The sequence below is a fragment of the Delphinapterus leucas genome, chromosome 15 (genome assembly GCF_059928025.1).
Source record: "Delphinapterus leucas isolate spDelLeu-1000000601 "Yukka" chromosome 15, BTC_Dleu_Yukka2, whole genome shotgun sequence".
NCBI lineage: Eukaryota > Metazoa > Chordata > Mammalia > Artiodactyla > Monodontidae > Delphinapterus > Delphinapterus leucas.
In genome coordinates, this window is record NC_143143.1 from 63,389,007 (window position 1) to 63,408,544 (window position 19,538).

The window sequence follows — 19,538 nt, forward strand, 5'->3', positions numbered from 1 at the left end:
GCCTATGCAGCATCCCCATTTGAATATCTACTAGGCATTTCAAACTTAGTCCTGATCTCAAACTATACCCGCCACCCCCCATCTTTCTTTCACATTTTCCCCCATCTCAGTAAATAGCAACGCCATCCTTCCAGTTGCTCAGGCTAAAAACCTCAGAATTATTCCTTGAGCTCTATCCTCAGCAGTAGAATACCTTGTAGATATTCAACTATTTTCAAATGAATGAATGAGAGAATACTAAAATTCGGTTCAGGAAAAGCTGCTCAGCCTCCTTAACCTAAGTATTTTTTTTCATCCCTTCCCACCTTCACTATTATAGGACTGCATTATGTCCCCTAAAAATGTATATGTTGAAGTCCTACCCCTCAGTACTTCAGAATGTGAATGAATTTGGAGGTAGAGTCTTGAAGGAGGTAATCAAGTTCAAATGAGGTCATTAGGGTTGGCCCTAATCCAATATGACTGATGTTCTTATACAAAGAGAATTCGGACACAGATATCTTCAGAGGGGAAGACCATGTGAAGACACAGGGAGAAGAAAGCTACTTACAATTCAACAAGAAAGGCTCCAGAAGAAACCAACCCTGACAACACCTCAGACTTCTAGCTTCCAAAATTGTGAGAAAATAAATCTCTGTTATTTAAGCCACCTAGTCTATGATACTTCGTTAGGACAGCCAAACTAGTATACCAAAAAGAACAGTTCCATAAAAATCAGCTATACTCTTTTTCATATTCCAATGTAGGAAAATAACACCTTTTATTGCCATGTTCTTTTTTCTTTCCTCCTTTGTTGTCTTACTCATATTTTCCCTGTGAATGGTATTGTCCTAAAAAGGCTTTGATAGATAGAAGGTGGACATGGGTAACTGAGCCTGGCTCTCCAGAACTGGGAGCTGAAAACATCAGCAGAGAAATGCAAAGCAGAATATTCTGTGAAAACAGTATGGACAAATTGCAGAATGTGGGAAATAGTGAGAGTGAGGAGCTTGTAAACATGTTACAAATCTTTGACTTTATGACTAATCCGAAGAAACTGATTAGTAGCTTGAAGAAGAGGATCTGAATAAACTATCAAAGTATGAACAAATATTTAGTGTATAAATAGTCACTATCCTTTTTTTTTAAAGAAATATGTATTGAGTTCAGTTGTTCAGTTGTTTTTTTTAAAGAAATATGTATTGAGTTCAGTTCAGAAATATGTATTGAGTTCAGTTGTTCTTTCTTCATTTAAATATTTATTTATTTATTTGGCTGCCTCAGGTCTTAGTAGTGACATGCTGGCTCTTCATTGCGGCGCGCAGGCTTCTCTCTAGTTGTGGCACGCAGGCGTCTCTCTAGTTGTGGCATGTGGGCGCGGGCTCAGTAGTTGCGGCATGTGGGCTAAGTTGCCCTGTGGAGTGTGGGATCATAGTTCCCCGACCAGGGATTGAACCCGTGTCCCCTGCATTGGAAGGCAGATTCTTAACCAGTGGACCACCAGGGAAGTCCCGTCACTGTCCTTTTTTAAATTTATTTTTTATTGAAGTATAGTTGAGATACAGTGTGTTAGTTTCTGGTGTACAGAAAAGTGATTCAGTTATACATATATTTTTTTTCATATTCTTTTCCATTATGGTTTATTACAGGATACTGAATATAGTTCCCTGTGTTGTACAGTAGGACCTTGTTGTTTATCCGTTCTCTATATAATAGTTTGCACCTGCTAATCCCAAACTCCCAATCCATCCCTCCCCCTCATCCCTTCCCCCTTGGCAACCACAAGTCTGTTCTTTATGTCTGTGAGTCTGTTGCTGTTTTGTAAATAAGTTCATTTGTGTCATATTTTAGATTCCACATATAAGTGCTATCATATGATATTTGTCTAATCAATCAACAAGTCCTATTTATTGTAACTCTAATTATTTTTGAAATTTATCCCTATTTTTCCATTCCTATTGCTACTCTTATCCCAGGCCACAATCATCTCCCACTATAATAACCTGTAAGTAGTCTCTTCCTGCATTATGATCTCACCACTTTCCCCATCGCAGCTAGTGATCTTTATTTTCTTAGGAAATATTTCAAGTTTACAAAGTAAGAAAAAAGCACAATATAACACACTCATGTACCCACCCTTAGCTTTGTCAAATTTTAATGTTTTGTCTTATAATTTGCTTCAGATCTCTTAACGAAGTGAAATGTTAGAACTACAATTTGTGACTCTGCCTGATTCCATTCCTTTCCTTCCCTTTGCATTAGTCAGTATCCTGAATTTGATGTTTATTATTCCCTTGCTTTTGAAAAATATTTTACTACATGTATGTATGTAAATGTATCGTATGTAAATCAATCCCTTATCATATATAAATTTTAAAATGGTTTTTATGGAAGTATCATACTATCCATATTTTTCCGGCAGCATACTCTTTTTACCAAATATTTTTACATTGTTTTGAGATTTATCTTTTCGATACATAGAGCTCTGGTTCTCTTATTTTAACAGTATTGACTGTTTCATTTCTGAATTAGCCACAGTTGTCTATTCTCTATTGCTGGACATTTAACATGTTTCTCTTATATGTAAATTTTAGTAATTGCTCATCAGGTTACACCAAAAGTCTTGCTGGCATGTAATAAGAATTGCATTGAATTTATACATTAAAACGAAGAGAAAATATTAGTGATAGTAAGTCTTCCCATCCATAAGCACAATAGATCTTTCCAACTATTTGTCTCCTTTTATGTCTTTCTGTCTACTTATGTTCTTTATAAAGGTTTTATATATCTTGTGTTAGGTTTTTTCCTAGGTGGTTTATACTTTTTGTTGTATATTCGTATCTTTTTGAAATTACTGTTTATTTGCTGGTGTATAGGAATGTAATTAATTTTTAAAATATTGGACTTTTATCTAGCAACCCTGCTGAACCTGCATGTTAATTCTAATATTGGGTGGTAGAGTCTCTTGGTTCCATATAGAAAGTCATCTTGTGTGTACAAAAGGATAATTTTATTTCTTTCTTTCCAATCCTTGCACCCATTACGGTTGGTTAACTGTCCTGCTGCTATGGCTTGACTCTTGAGTAAATATTGAATAGAAGCATAGATACTAGACATCTTTATCTTTTGGAGTTGAAAGGCATTGCTTACAATATTTCACCAATAGGTATATGGGTTTTTAGAGGAGACCCTGTATCAAGTTAAGGAATTGATCTTCTATTTCTAGTTTTATTCATGCTCATGAGTGGAATTGGGTTTTAGTGAATGCTTTTCTGTAATTATAGAGGTGATTTTAAGGTAGGTTTTGGGGGGGGAGGATTTTTAAAAATTAATTTTTATTGGAGTATAGTTGATTTACAATATTATGTTAGTTTCTGCTGTACAGCAAAGTAAATCTGTTACACATATATATCCACTCTTTTTTAGCTTCTTTTCCCATACAGGTAATTACAGAGTATTAAGTAGAGTCCCCTGTGCTATACAGTAGGTTCTTATTAGTTATCTGTTTTATATATAGTAGTGTGTATACATCAATCCCAGTCTCCCAATTTATCCCTCCCCCCACCCCATAACCTTACGTTTGTTTTCTACATGTGTGACTGTATTTCTGTTTTATAAATAAGATCATTTGTACCATTTTTTTAGATTCCACATATAAACAATATCATATGATATTTGTCTTTCTTTGTCTGGCTTACTTCACTTAGTATGACAATCTCCAGATCCATCCATGTTGCTGTAAATGGCATTATTTCATTCTTTTCAAGGTGTTTTTAAAAAATCTGTTAATGTGGTGAATAATTGGATTTTCTAATAGTATATTATCCTTACATTCTTAAATAAACTCAGCTTGATTGTGGCTTTTTTAAAAAAAATACATTGATGGATTTGGTTTGCTAATTTTCTCAGCTTTATTGTGATATAATTTATATATAATAAAATTCACGCATGTAATATATACAGTTTAAGTTTTAGCTATTGTATGTAGTTGTGTTAGCACCATTATAATCAAGATATGGAATATTTCCATCACCATAAAAGGATTTATCATGCCCCCTAATGTGCCCCTTTGTAGTCAGTTTCTCCCCATCAGTACCAGGGACTGATCTGCTTTTTGTCACTAATTTTGTCTTGTCTAAAGTTTCTTGTAAATAGGATAATACAGTATGTAGTTTTGTTGTGTGCCTGGCATCTTTCACTTAGCCTAATGCTTCTGGTATTCACCCATGTTGTTGGATGGTAGTGTGTTCTTTTTTTTTTTTTAAGATTTATTTATTTTGGCGGTGCTGGATCTTAGTTGCAGCATGTGGGATCTTTTAGTTGCAGCATGCAGGCTTCTTAGTTGTGGCATGCGAACTCTTAATTGCGGCATGCATGTGGGATCTAGTTCTGATCCGGGATAGATCCCGGGCCCCCTGCATTGGGAGCGCAGATTCTTACCCACTGGACCACCAGGGAAGTCCTGGTATTGTGTTCCTTTTTGTTGATGTGTTACAATTTGTGTTTCTTTGATGACTAGCATGTTGAGCATCTTTTTAGGTCCTTATCAGTCATTTGTATATCTTTTGGGAATTGTCCCTTTAAATCTTTCTGTGCATTCTTAAAATTGGGTTGTTTGTTATTATCAAGTTGTTAGAGTTACTTATATATTCTGGGTTATCTCTGTGTATGGTGTCAGATGGCACCGGTAGAAGATACAGAAAAGAGATGACTAAGGAGGAGATAAGCATAATCATGAAGCCAGTGATCCTTCACAGGTATGCTGGTCATCTTTGAGGTTCTCCTTTTAGGTCTGTCTGATTTTTGGAAGAACATCAGGTAACTAGCCTCCTATTTGCAACTCCTTAGCTCTGACTTCATGTTGTTAGTGTTCTGTCTTTAAATAATTTTTTTCTGTTTTAAAGTAATTTCCATATGTTATTTTCTTTCAAGGTCAATAAGTAGAAGTCTCTTTATAACCAGTCTTAAGAAAACAAAAACATTATTCAGATGAACCACTTCAGTGGATGTGGGTTAAAAAAAAAAGTTTTATAGGCATAGAAAAAAAAGTAAACTAAGAATTAGATGGTTGAATTTTTGCAATTTTTTAATCAACCATAGCAGAGGTTGATTAACTATGGCCCACTGCCAGTTTTTGCATATAAAGTTTTATTGGAACACAGCCCAGTTCTTTGTGAATTGTCTACTGTACCACCACAGCAGAGTGAAATAGTTGTGACAGAGACCATATGGCCCAAAATGCCAAAAATATTTACTATCTTGCCCTTTGCAGAAAAAGTTTGCTGATCCCTGAGCTGTAGGAATGTATTAAATTAATTTTCCAGTGTAGCGGCCTGAACCAAGATGGTGGAGTAGAAGCACGTGCTCTCACTCCCTCTCGCGAGAACACCAGAATCACAACTAGCTGCTGGACAGTCATCAACAGGAAGACACTGGCACTCACCAAAAAAGATACCCCACATCCAAAGACAAAGGAGAAGCCACAATGAGATGGTAGGAGGGGCGCAATCACAGTAAAATCAAATCCCATAACTGCTGGGTGGGTGACTCACAGACTGGAGAACACTTATACCACAGAAGTCCACCCACTGGAGTGAAGGTTCTGAGCCCCACATCAGGCTTCCCAATCTGGGGGTCTGGCAACGGGAGGAGGAATTCCTAGAGAATCAGACTTTGCAGGCTAGTGGGATTTGATTGCAGGACTTTGACAGGACTGGGGGAAACAGAGACTCCACTCTTGGAGGGCACACACAAAGTAGTGTGCACATCGGGACCCAGGGGAAGGAGCTGTGACCCCGGGGGAGACTGAATCAGACCTACCTGCTAGTGTTAGAGGGTCTCCTGCAGAGGCGGGGGGTGGCTGTGGCTCACGGTGGGGACAAGGACACTGGCAGCAGAAGTTCTGGGAAGTACTCCTTGGTGTGAGCCCTCCCAGAGTCTGCCATTAACCTCACCAAAGAGCCCAGGTAGGGCTTCCATGGTGGCGCAGTGGTTGAGGGTCTGCCTGCCAATGCAGGGGACACGGGTTTGAGCCCTGGTCTGGGAAGATCCCACATGCCATGGAGCAGGTGGGCCTGTGGACCACAACTACTGAGCCTACGCGTCTGCAGCCTGTGCTCCACAACAAGAGAGTCCGCGATAGTGAGAGGCCTGCGCACCACGATGAAGAGTGGGACCCGCTTGCCTCAAGTAGAGAAAGCCCTCACACAGAAACAAAGACACAACACAGCCAAAAATTAAATAAATAAATAAACAATAAAATTAAAAAAAAAAAAAGAGCCCAGGTAGGCTCCAGTGTTGAGTTGCCTCAGGCCAAACAACCAACAGGAAGGTAACCCAACCCCATCCATCAGCAGTCAAGAGGATTAAACTTTTACTGAGCTCTGCCCACCAGAGCAACACCCAACTCTACCCACCACCATTCCCTCCCATCAGGAAACTTGTACAAGCCTCTTAGATAGCCTCATCCATCAGAGGGCAGACAGCAGAAGCAAGAAGAACTACAATCCTACAACCTGTGGAACAAAAACCACATTCACAGAAAGATAGACAAGATGAAAAGGCAGAGGGCTATGTACCAGATGAAGGAACAAGATAACACCCCAGAAAAACAACTAAATGAAGTGGAGATAGGCAACGTTCCAGAAAAAGAATTCAGAAGAATGATAGTGAAGATGATCCAGGACCTTGGAAAAACAATGAAGGCAAAGATCGAGAAGATGCAAGAAATGTTTAACAAAGTCCTAGAAGAAATAAAGAACAAACAAACAGAGATGAACAATACAATAACTAAAATGAAAACTACACTAGAAGGAATCAATAGCAGAATAACTGGGGCAGAAGAACAGATAAGTGACCTGGAAGACAGAATGGTGGAATTCACTGCTGTGGAACAGAATAAAGAAAACAGAATGAAAAGAAATGAAGACAGCCTAAGAGACCTCTGGGACAACATTAAATGCAACAACATTCGCATTATAGGGGCCCCAGAAGGAGAAGAGAGAGAGAAAGGACCAGAGAAAATATTTGAAGAGATTATAGTCCAAAACTTCCCTAATATGGGAAAGGAAATAGCTACCCAAGTCCAGGAAGCGCAGAGAGTACCATACAGGATAAACCCAAGGAGAAACACGCCGAGACACATAGTAATCAAATTGACAAAAATTAAAGACAAAGAAAAATTACTGAAAAACGACAAGGGAAAAATGACAAATAACAAATACAAGGGAACTCCCATAAGGGTAACAGCTGATTTCTCAGCAGAAACTCTACAAGCCAGAAGGGAGTGGCATGATATACTTAAAGTGATGAAAGGGAAGAACCTACAACGAAGAGTACTCTACCGGCAAGGATCTCATTCAGATTCGATGGATAAATCAAAAGCTTTACAGACAAGCATAAGCTAAGAGAATTCAGCACCACCAAACCAACTCTACAACAAATGCTAAAGGAACTTCTCTAAGTGGGAAACACAAGAGAAGAAAAGAACCTACAAAAACAAACCCAAAAAAATTAAGAAAACTGTAATCGGAACATACATATCGATAATTACCTTAAACGTGAATAGATTAAATGCTCCAAATAAAAGACACAGGCTTGCTGAATGGACACAAAAACAAGACCCATATATACGCTGTCTACAAGAGACCCACTTCAGACCTAGGGACACTTACAGACTGAAAGTGAGGGGATGGAAAAAGATATTCCATGCAAATGGAAATCAAAAGAAAGCTGGAGTAGCAATACTCATATCAGATAAAATAGACTTTAAAATAAAGAATGTTACAAGGGACAAGGAAGGCCACTACATAATGATCAAGGGACCAATCCAAGAAGAAGATACAACAATTATAAATATATATGCACCCACATAGGAGCACCTCAATACATAAGGCAACTGCTAACAGCTATAAAAGAGGAAATCGACAGTAACACAATAATAGTGGGGGACTTTAACACCTCACTTACACCAATGGACAGATCATCCAAAATGAAAATAAATAAGAAAACAGAAGCTTTAAATGACACAAAAGACCAGATAGATTTAATTGATATTTATAGGACATTCCATCCAAAAACAGCAGATTACACTTTCTTCTCAAGTGCGCATGGAACGTTCTCCAGGATACATCACATATTGGGTCACAAATCAAGCCTCAGTAAATTTAAGAAAATTGAAATCATATCCAGCATCTTTTCTGACCACAATGCTATGAGATTAGAAATGAATTACAAGTAAAAAAATGTAAAAAACACAAACACACAGGGGCTAAACAATCCGTTCTAAATACCCAAGAGATCACTGAATAAATCAAAGAGGAAATCAAAAAATACCTAGAGACAAATGACAATGAAAACACGATGATCCAAAACCTATGGGATGCAGCAAAAGCAGTTCTAAGAGGGAAGTTTATAGCTATACAAGCCTACCTCAAGAAACAAGAAAAATCTCAAATAAACAATCTAACCTTACACCTAAAGGAACTAGAGAGAGAAGAACAAACAAAACCCAAAGTTAGTAGAAGGAAAGAAATCATAAAGATCAGAGCAGAAATAAATGAAATAGAAACAAAGAAAACAATAGCAAAGATCAATAAAACTAAAATCTGGTTCTTTCAGAAGATAAATTGATAAACCGTTAGCCTGACTCATCAAGAAAAAGGGGGAGAGGACTCTAATCAATAAAATTAGAAATGAAAAAGGAGCAGTTACAACAGACACCACAGGAATATAAAGCATCCTAAGAGACTACTACAAGCAACTCTATGCCAATAAAATGGACAACCTGGAAGAAATGGACAAATTCTTAGAAAGGTATAACCTTCCAAGACTGAACCAGGAAGAAAGAAAATATGAACAGACCAATCACAAGTCGTGAAATTGAAACTGTGATTAAAAATCTTCCAAGAAACAAAAGTCCAGGACCAGATGGCTTCGCATGTGCATTGTATCAAACATTTAGAGAAGAGCTAACACCCATCCTTCTCAAACTCCTCCAAAAAATTGCAGAGGAAGGAACACTCCCAAACTCATTGAGGCCACCATCACCCTGATACCAAAATCAGACAAAGATACTACAAAAAAAGAAAATTACAGACCAATATCACTGATAAATATAGATGCAAAAATTCTCAACAAAATACTAGCAAACAGAATCCAACAACACATTAAAAGGATCATACACCACGATCAAGTGGGATTTATCCCAGGGATGCCAGGATTCTTCAATATATGCAAATCAATCAATGTGATACACCATATTAACAAATTGAAGAATAAAAACCATATGATCATCTCAATAGATGCAGAAAATTCTTTTGACAAAATTCAACACCCATTTATGATAAAAATTCTCCAGAAAGTGGGCATAGAGGGAACCTACCTCAACATCATAAAGGCCATATACAGGAAACCCACAGCAAACATCATTCTCAATTGTGAAAAACTGAAAGCATTTCCTCTAAGATCAGGATCAAGACAACAATGTCCACTCTCACCACTATTATTCAACATAGTATTGGAAGTACTAGCCACGGCAATCAGAGAAGGAAAAAAAATAAAAGGAATACAAATTGGAAAAGAAGGAGTAAAACTGTCACTGTTTGCAGATGACATGATACTATACATAGAGAATCCTAAAGATGCCACCAGAAAACTACTAGAGCTAATCAATGAGTTTGGTGAAGTTGCAGGATAGAAAATTAATTCACAGAAATCTCTTGCATTCCTATACACTAATGATGAAAAATCTGAAAGAGAAATTAAGGAAACACTCCCATTTACTACTGCAACAAAAAGAATAAAATACCTAGGAATAAACCTACCTAGGGAGAGAGAAGACCTGTATGCAGAAAACTATAAGACACTGATGAAAGAAATTAAAGATGATACCAACAGATGGAGAGATATACCATGTTCTTGGATTAGAAGTATCAATACTGTGAAAATGACTATACTACATAAAGCAATCTACAGATTCAGTGTAATCCCTATCAAACTACCAATGGCTTTTTTTATGGGACTAGAACAAAAAATCTTAAAATTTGTATGGAGACACAAAAGTCCCTGAATAGCCAAAGCACTCTTGAGGGAAAAAAACGGAGGTGGTGGAATCAGACTCCCTGGCTTCAGACTGTACTACAGTGATACAGTAGTCAAGACAATATGGTACTGGCACAGAAACATAGATCAGTGGAACAAGATAGAAAGCCCAGAGATAAACCCACACACCTATGGTCAACTGATCTATAATAAAGGAGGTAAGGATATACAATGGAGAAAAGATAGTCTCTTCAATAAGTGGTGCTGGGATAACTGGACAGCTACCTGTAAAAGAGTGAAATTAGAACACTCCCTAACACCATACCCAAAAATAAACTCAAAATGGATTAGAGACCTAAATGTAAGACCAGACACTATAAAAGTCTTAGAGGAAAACGTAGGAAGAACACTCTTTGACATAAATCACAGGAAGATCTTTTTTGATCCACCTCCTAGAGTAATGGAAATAAAAACAAAATTAAACAAATGGGACCTAATGAAACTTCAAAGCTTTTGCACAGCAAAGGAAACCATAAACAAGATGAAACGACAACCCGCAGAATGGGAGAAAATATTTGCAAACGAATGAATGGACAAAGGATTAATCTCCAAAATATATAAATAGCTCTTGCGGCTCAGTATTAAAAAAACAAAGAACCCAATCCAAAAATGGGCAGAAGACCTCAGCCTCAATAGGCATTTCTCCAAAGAAGACATACAGATGGCCAAGAAGCACATGAAAAGCTGCTCAACATCACTAATTAGTAGAGAAATGCAAATCAAAACTACAGTGAGGTATCACCTCACACCAGTTAGAATGGGCATCATCAGAATATCTACAAACAACAAATGCTGGAGAGGGTGTGGAGAAAAGGGAACCCTCTTTTACTGTTGGTGGGAATGTAAATTGATACAGCCACTATGGAGAACAGTATGGAGGTTCCTGAAAAAACTAAAAATAGAATTACCATATGATCCAGCAATCCCAGCACTGGGCATATACCCAGAGAAAACCATAATTCAAAAAGACACATGCACCCGAATGTTCATTGCAGCACTATCTACAATAGCCAGGTCATGGAAACAACCTAAATGCCCATCGACAGATGAATGGATAAAGAAGTCGTGGTACATGTATACAATGGAATATTACTCAGCCATAAAAAGGAACGAAATTGGGCCATTTGTTGAAACGTGGATGGATCTGGAGACTGTCATACAGAGTGAAGTAAGTCAGAAAGAGAAAAACAAATATCGTATATTATCGCATATATGTGGAACCTAGAAAAATGGTACAGATGAACTGGTTTGCAGGACAGAAATTGAGACACAGATGTAGAGAATAAACGTATGGGCACCAAAGGGAGAATGCTACGGCGGGGAGAATGCTACGGCGGGGTGATGGTGGTGGTGTGATCAACTGGGCGACTGGGATTGACATGTACACACTGGTGTGTATAAAATTGCTGACTAATAAGAACCTGCTGTATATAAAAAAATTCCAATGTATTTATCAATGTGGAATGGAAAAATTTGTTTTTTCAATCCCTATTGTAATATATGGTAAAACATTATTTTTGTTTTAGTTGGGCTATGTCTTCAAGGTCCCTTGTGAAATATTTTCTGTTGGTATCTTTTCTTGAGTCCTTATGCCTCAGTTTTTGTTGAATAATAAATTATCTGCCATTGTAAACAATTATTCCTGGCCATCTCCGCATATGAAGCCTGGATGTTGTTAGAAAGTTGGATGCATTGTCAGGTTTGTGGCAGAGCTACAAGGATGGGAAATGCTCATCCTTAAGTATGTCCTATGTCCATAATTAGTTTAACCAGCCTTGTAAGCCTATAAGTGCAACAGTAATTTTGATGTGCTTTCCACTATCTTTAACAGATTAAAATAGTCATTTTTGGAAATGCTTCTTATATGACAGTTACACATTTAGAACATTTACCTATTCTTGGCAGTGGTTAAAGAGAAATTGTGGTCAAGAAAATCTTTTTCCTGATTTTTCCCTTGGTTCTGATCCCAACTTTAGGGGCACCATTCAAACTATACCCTTCATGCTTTTTGTCCTTATGTGCTGCCTGGAAAGCCCATGTAGCCTTCCCAGTAAACCACTTAATGGTCTGTAGAGACATCCCTGGCCTTCATGAGTAAGTCATGCTTCTACTTCTTTATTTTCTTAGTATTTTGTACACATTTAAATGTATCTGTCTTTCCTGTAACTCAGGGCCCTGTCTTCTTTATCTCTTTGCCAAAGTCTGGCACAGGTCAGTCAGTAGCATGGCATCTAGAGCACCTCAAAATTCAGCTACAAATGATTGGAAACAATCCAGTTCCTCAGTAGAGAATTGTTTAAATAAACTGTGGTACATCCCCACAATGGACTATCATGCATTTTTTTATTAGTTTTTATTGGAGTATAGTTGATTTACAATGTTGTGTTAGTTTCTGCTGTACGGCAAAGTGAATCAGTTATACATATATCTACTCTTTTTTAGATTCTGTTCCCATATAGGTCATTACAGAGTACTGAGTAGAGTTCCCTGTGCTATACAGTAAGTTCTTATTAGTTCTCTATTTTATATATCGTACTGTGTATATGTCAATCCCAGTTTCCCAATTTATCCCTTACCTCCATCATGCATTTGTTAAAAAGAAAAAAAAGGTTGTGGAATTAAGAATTTCAGGACATACTGTAAAATTATAAAACAAAAGAAACAAAAAAACCAAGGAGTAGTATAGTTTGTGTGTGGTATGGATCAGTTGCCTATTGGTCTATTGCTATAAGAAACCATGCTAGAACTTAGTGGCCTAAAACAATAATTTTGGGGGTTTTTTGGGTTATGAATCTATGAGTCGGGAAGTTCTCCTGCTCTTACTTTTGCTCATTGATTCATATGTCTGCAAGCAGTTAACTACAGATCAGACTCATTAGGTTAGGATCTTACATGTTTGGGGATCAGCTGGCCTTAGCTGGTATAACTCATCTCTGCTCCATGTGGTCTCATCCTCCAGCAGACTAGTCTGGATTTGCTTTCATGGCAGGGTTAGCATTCCGAGACAGGTGTAGAACCAGCACTGTTACACTTCCATCACATTATATGGGCCAGAGCAAGTCAGGGGGCCTGGCCAGATTCAGGGGAATAAGGGAATAGATCCCATTTCCTGAGGCATTGCAAAAGGCACGGTGCCATTCTTAGGGATGCTTAGTTTAATGTAATTATGCTGTCTTTGTATAGATGGGGGTGGGATAAGAATTTATTTTTGCATTTGCTCATTTGTACAGAGAAAGAATGGATGGATACACAAGAAACAGATTAAAATGGTTACATATGAGGTGGGGTATGTAGGTATAGAAGCAGGGAGTATTTCTTTTTATCTCATATATTGATTTTTGAACCATATAAATGTATACTTATAATACATACAAAAAAGAGAGTTATCTACTTAGTTAGCCTCTGCCCCCCAAAATAGTTCTCTTTAAACCATCACGATTATTTCTTAGTTAGGAATATGATTTGTTTTAAAGAAATGGTAATGGCTTTCTTGGACACCCTGTTTGGAATGATCAGTATTTCTGTACTGTGCATCTGAAAGGTCTATGCTCAGCTTATTTTCCTCAGAGATGATAATCAGGAGCACTTGACCATATCTTCTTCTACCCAGAGTTTAGCATAGATAAACATCTCAATGGCCAAATAAAATGATTCCTTCTAGTAGATTGTTCATCTGATTCAAGTAAACATGTAAGAGTGTCTACTGCGTTGTACCAGCCATTATTACGTATATTACATACATTTCCCTTCCCAATAACCCTGTGTTGTAAATATTACCCTCAGAGACAGATGAAGAAAACCATAGTCACACAAGTAAGTGATAGAGCATCCTTCACATCAAGCTTACCTTCTTTCACCTAAACATCCTTCGCACTTGCAGCCCTGGGAGTTCCCCTTCTTTACAGTTGTTTGTGGGTAGCCCTTCCCCTGACATAATTGCATTTTTCTTCTCTCATTTTTATACTTCTTCTATTTATTGTTCCTTTGTCAACCTCAAAGTAATTTTTAAAAAACTGTAGTGGAAAAGCAGTTCATAATGATTTGTAAATGCCCTAATTTGTGGGCAATTTATCATACAAGGTTCTTCTCAAGTAGCACTTACCTAGGATGTTTATGTTTGTGTTTACTATTACTTTCTCTTAAAGCTACAGAATAATTCTTCTCTTTTGCTTCATGTTTGATTCTTCAGATTCCTGTGTGGGAAGAAAAATCACACTGCCCTCACACAGAAAACTGTTTATTATTTTGTTCTCTCTTTCATCAGTTTTCTATTTTTATGACATCCATAGCATCTTGCACCATGAAGGGATAAAATAATTATCCAGACATATTTTTCCATGTTTGTCCCTCTTCTTTAGCTTACGTTGTTTGGCTTTACATTATTAGGTGTTGAATCATGTGGTCAGTCATATTTCCGTATATATCCAAATATTTAAAATAACCAAAGCACAGTTATAGAGTGACTAAATTATCAGTTACTTTGAACCTTAGAATCTATGTTTAGGATCAAGTTGAACCTTTCTGATAAAACTAAGGGTTAATTTTCTAGGACTGAATACTTTGTCTCTTTGATTGAAGCAGTGGTGTTTATGGGCTGAAGTCACACTTAAGAAAAAAAAATTTCTTCTCTTTGAACTTTAAGTTTCTCTGGAATTGAAAAGAGCTCAAAATTTCATTGGTTCTTTCAAGGGATCCAGGTAGATGTTTTATAAAACCTAAGTTTTATAAAAATTCAGAAATGAAGTCACTTTAAACGTGATGGCATAAAGGAATGTATTGGCCACCAAGCAGAGGGTTAAAATGCCTGCTTTGGAGTGTACTCCTTATTTACCATCTGAGCAACTGCTGGATTTGTCAGTTTATAAACCAGGATAGAGCTCTCACATCATGAAGTGCATTCTTGCCACCCAGCTTCCAACAAAAATATCATCTTACATTGTATTTGGTACTTTTGCAACTGTTGATTCTTGGATCATTCCATACAGTATCTCTGAGGTCACATGGATTGTTGATAGTATACACATTTTCTTTGGGGAACAAATGTTAATGTTAACTTGCACATAGTCATAAGGCTAGTTAAGTGATAAAATCGGGACTTGACCCTAGTCTTCATGTTTTCTAATCATCATTATTCTTTATTGAGCACCTTCTTTATAACTATCACTAGCCTAGGCATTATCTCTAATACTTACATCAAAATGAGGCCTGGAAAGGTGAAGCGATTAGATAAAATTCATACCGATTTTATCATTCAGTGATAAAATTGTCATTAGAATGACGATTCACACCAAACCTCTCAGTCTCTGTACCCATACTTTTCCTACTAGACAACGGTTGTTGCTTTAAACGTGAGGAATGATACTAGTGTTGAAGGTTTGTGAGTAGTGACGTGAATAAGAGATAGGTAGTTTTAACCTAATATAAACCGTACTCTGGAGTCTGGGTTTTCCCCAGTTTCTGAGCTTTCAGTTGGTATATAATTCAGTGTTCTGCAGTTGGGCTGCTCTTGACTTTTTCATTCTGCCAAGTGCTGACTGCTAAAGCACATCTCACTGATAAGCCCTCCTCGGGCCTTTGGCATCCTTGCTGTAAAGGCAGGTGGTCTGAAGAAGGGCTCCCCCTAGGTTGTTGCACACTATACACAACACATAACAGGGCGAGACAACTGTTAGTTCCTTCCTTCTTTTCTCCCCCCACCCTCCAGAAAGCTGGGCCCCAGATGGAAGAGCTGGAAACGTGTCAACTGTTCTCTGAAGGGCATTGAGAAAACACTGTCAAGAAGAAAAAGGCAAACGCAATAGCTAATTAGTTCACTAATCAGACAGGATGACCGTTCATTTTACAAAGAAAATGTCCTGGACAGAGATGGGAAGGGCTGGCAGAGGGTGCTCACATGGCTCTCAAAGACCTACACACTTTTGTCAGGGGATTTGTAACTTGGGGGCATTGCTACCCTGATTGACTTTATATATTCATTATATCTCTTCCCAAAATGTGACCACTGCAAACTAAGGCATAAAAATAATATTTGGGGATGTTTTCCTCTTGAGAAAGTGCCCTTGAATGTGCCAAGATGCGCCTTGTTGCCAGTGTCATGAATCCTTTTATATGTATTGTGTTTATAACTATGATCTCAGTGACGGAAAACTTTGATTTAACATTTTCATTTGAACCTTTGGTCTCCATTTCTTGTACTTTACATTGAATTCAGCAGTTATTGGAGAATAAACACAGGGTACTTAAAGGAAAAGTTTGGAATTACTGAGAGGAACATAGCTCAATTTAAAGGTGATTTTGGTAGCCATGGCCCTATTATTAACGAAGTAGGTAACAAGTTCCCTTTAATGGGAAAAGATAAGTTTTTGAAGATATTAGAACATTACTCTTCATTATCAAGTCTTCTTCATATTAGCTCAGACCTAATTCTAACATCAAGTTTAATCTACCTAATCTGACTTTCTGGGATTTGTTGCCATCGAGTGTTATCAAACAGCTGCTTATTATGAATTGTCCTCATAGATGAAGTAGCCTGTGCTTAGCTTAGGGTCAGCTCTACTTTTCTTTTTTTTGGACAATATACATCGTAAATCACATGCCTGGTATCAGAGATGTTGACTCCACTTCATTTTTCTTACTTAGAATAGTTGATATGTATAAACATGTATTTCATCATTCATAGTAATTTATATACAACTGACTGATTCTATTTCCATGGCATGCAGTCGATGCTTACTTGTCTGGACAGTCCCACATTAGCTTTTTTTTACCACTACTACTTCAGTTAATTTGTAAGAAGTCAAGAAAGAATGCCGTTGAGATAAGCTGAATTTATAACCTGGTTTCTTCCTTTCTCAGCCACTATCCTCACTGTTAACTCTAATGTCACATCATCCCTTGACCTTGCTGCCTTGTCTTAGATTCCTAGGATTGCTGTAAAAGTACTATATACTGGGTGGCTTAAAACAACACTATTCTCTCACAGTTCAAGAGGTCAGAAATCCAAAATCAAGGTATCAGCAGGGTTGATTCCTTCTTGGCCTCAGAGGAAGAATCTATTCTATACCTGTCTCCTAGCTTCAGGTGTTTGCTGATAATCCTTGGCATTCCTTGGCTTGTAGATGGCAACATTCCAATCTCTGCCTCCATTGTCACATGCGTTCTCTCTGTGGGACTATGTCTGTCTTCACGTAGTAGACTTCCCTCTGTGTGTGTGTCTGTCTTTTCTCCTCTTCTTATAAGGACATCATTCATACTGGATTTAGGAACTACCCAGATAATCCAGGGTGATCTCCTCCCCTCAAGATCCTTAACTTAATTATATCTGCAAGGACATTTTTTCCAAATAAGGAAACATTCACAGTTCAAGGAATTAAGAGGTAGACATATTTGGGGGGGCCATCATTCAGCCTATTGTACTAAGAAAGCATCTTCTTCACTTCTCAGTCCTCTAGGTAAATATGTTGGTATTTCAGATTGTTGTGACTATTTTTCTTTTATAGAAATTTCTGATTTCCATTCCTTTTATTCTCTACAGTTGGTGCTGACAAAAGGGTGCCAGCAATGCCTGGATCGCCTGTGGAAGTGAAGATACAGTCAAGATCCTCACCTCCCACTATGCCACCCCTCCCACCAATAAATCCCGGAGGACCTAGGCCAGTGTCATTCACTCCTACAGCATGTGAGACCTCTTAATTACTTGGGTTTGTGGTTCACAGTGACATTTGGATCTAAATGAATGTCATTAAGCCTTCTATATATACTACTCAACATTTTTAAAATGGCTATTAACACACACACATGTGTCTTGGTTGTTTCTTTTCTAAGTTGCTTTTTCCCTCTGAGAATAGTACATAGCTGATTTAGGTATTTGGAAATCTAGTAGTCTAAATATTTTGTTTTCATACTTTTTGGCTTGTAAGTATCTATTTTAATTTCTTTGGCTCTAAAATAATGAATTTAAATTATTATATTGATTAATAGGATTCAAAGTAAGTTTCATAAGATGAATGAACTATACTCCAGGACTGTCATGGTAAGGCTTTTTACAAAAAAAATTGATTATTTTATTAGTTTACTAGGGCTGCTGTAACAAAATACCAAAGACTAGGTGGCTTAAACAACAGGAATTAATTTTTTCACAGTTCTGGAGGTTAGAAGTCCAAGATCAAGATGTCAGCAGGTTTGGTTTCTTTGGAAGCCTCTTTCCTTGTCTTGCAGATAGCTGCCTTCTTGCTCTGTCCTCTCATAGCCTTTCCTTGTGCATGTGCATCCTTGGTGCTTCCTCCTCTTCTTATAAGTACAACAGTCATATTGGATTAGGACTTAGGCAGATGACCTCATTTAACCCTTAAGGGCCCTATCTCCAAATATAGTCACATTCTGAGGTATGGGGGGTCACAACTTCAACACAGGAGTTTGGGAGGGGGATACAATTTAGTCCATAACGAATATATTAGACAATAAATAAAAGTTGTTCAGCCTTGCTAGTCACCAAGGAAATGCAAACTAAAACCCAGTGTAGTACTACATACACCCACAAGAATGTTCAGAACAAAAAAGAATATCAAGTTTTGGAGTATGTGTGGAGCAACTTGAACAATCGTACATTGTTTATGAGAAAAATTTTTGGTAGTATCTACTAAAGCTGAATTTCCCCAAACCCTGTGACTCTGCAAATTTAGTCCTAAAACCTCAATTTAAAAAAGAAGGTTTAATTATTTATTGCCCCAAAACATTTGAAATTGAGTAACTGGCAGCTGTAACAATTTGAGCCAAAGTTTATGAAATGAAGTTTGATACCCTTTTTTCTTAAATTGTATTTTTTATCTCAAAGTTAAACAGCCTTAGATAAAGATACTATCTTGAAGTGAAACAGATTTAAACCCAGGCCGTCATTCAGATTTCAAGATACAGACAGTCGGGGTGTGTGTGTGTGTGTGTGTGTGTGTGTGTGTGTGTGTGTGTGTGTGTGTAGTCAACCCTTTTGACCCCCATATTTGACTATTTAGGGATGAATATGTTTTATTTCAGAAAATGTGATCATACACTTTCACTGAAGAAATTGTAAAACAGCCCCTGTAAGTGTCAGGGTGGCGAAAAGCATAGTAATGTATTATTTTTACAGGTTGCTTCAAAAGAGGGCAGCTCTCCAATGGCAATGGACCTTTCTGTGAACACAAAGAAATGGTACACCATTGCAGCTGACTTTCTGTATTGCTGAGGTTGAGTGTTGAGCCTTCCTTTCCAGTAGCTCTAGCATCCTTCACTGGGAGACACCCTCTTTTTCTCGGCCTGTTAACCTTTTATGCAGTGAGCCATACACATACAGCATACACAGTTCATAACAGCTTAGCTAATTATGATATACACAGATATGTGTTTAATCAAGAAGTAGACAGTCTTTCAAGGCAGTATAATACAGAAAGAAATAAGTATAATTTGGTAAGCAAAATAATGGA

The 19,538-nt window shown here is 37.5% G+C and overlaps 1 protein-coding gene across 2 annotated transcripts in view; it reads left to right on the top strand.

Annotated features, from left to right (window-relative positions):
• The window catches only part of CBFA2T2 (CBFA2/RUNX1 partner transcriptional co-repressor 2), a 174,982-nt gene that overhangs the window by 109,951 nt on the left and 45,493 nt on the right, over positions 1 to 19,538 (top strand). For both annotated transcript variants that reach the window (XM_022592671.2, XM_022592670.2), the window contains exon 2: positions 17,615 to 17,758. In XM_022592671.2, coding sequence (XP_022448379.1) covers positions 17,615 to 17,758 — 144 coding nt within the window. The remainder of the gene's footprint in view (positions 1 to 17,614; positions 17,759 to 19,538) is intronic.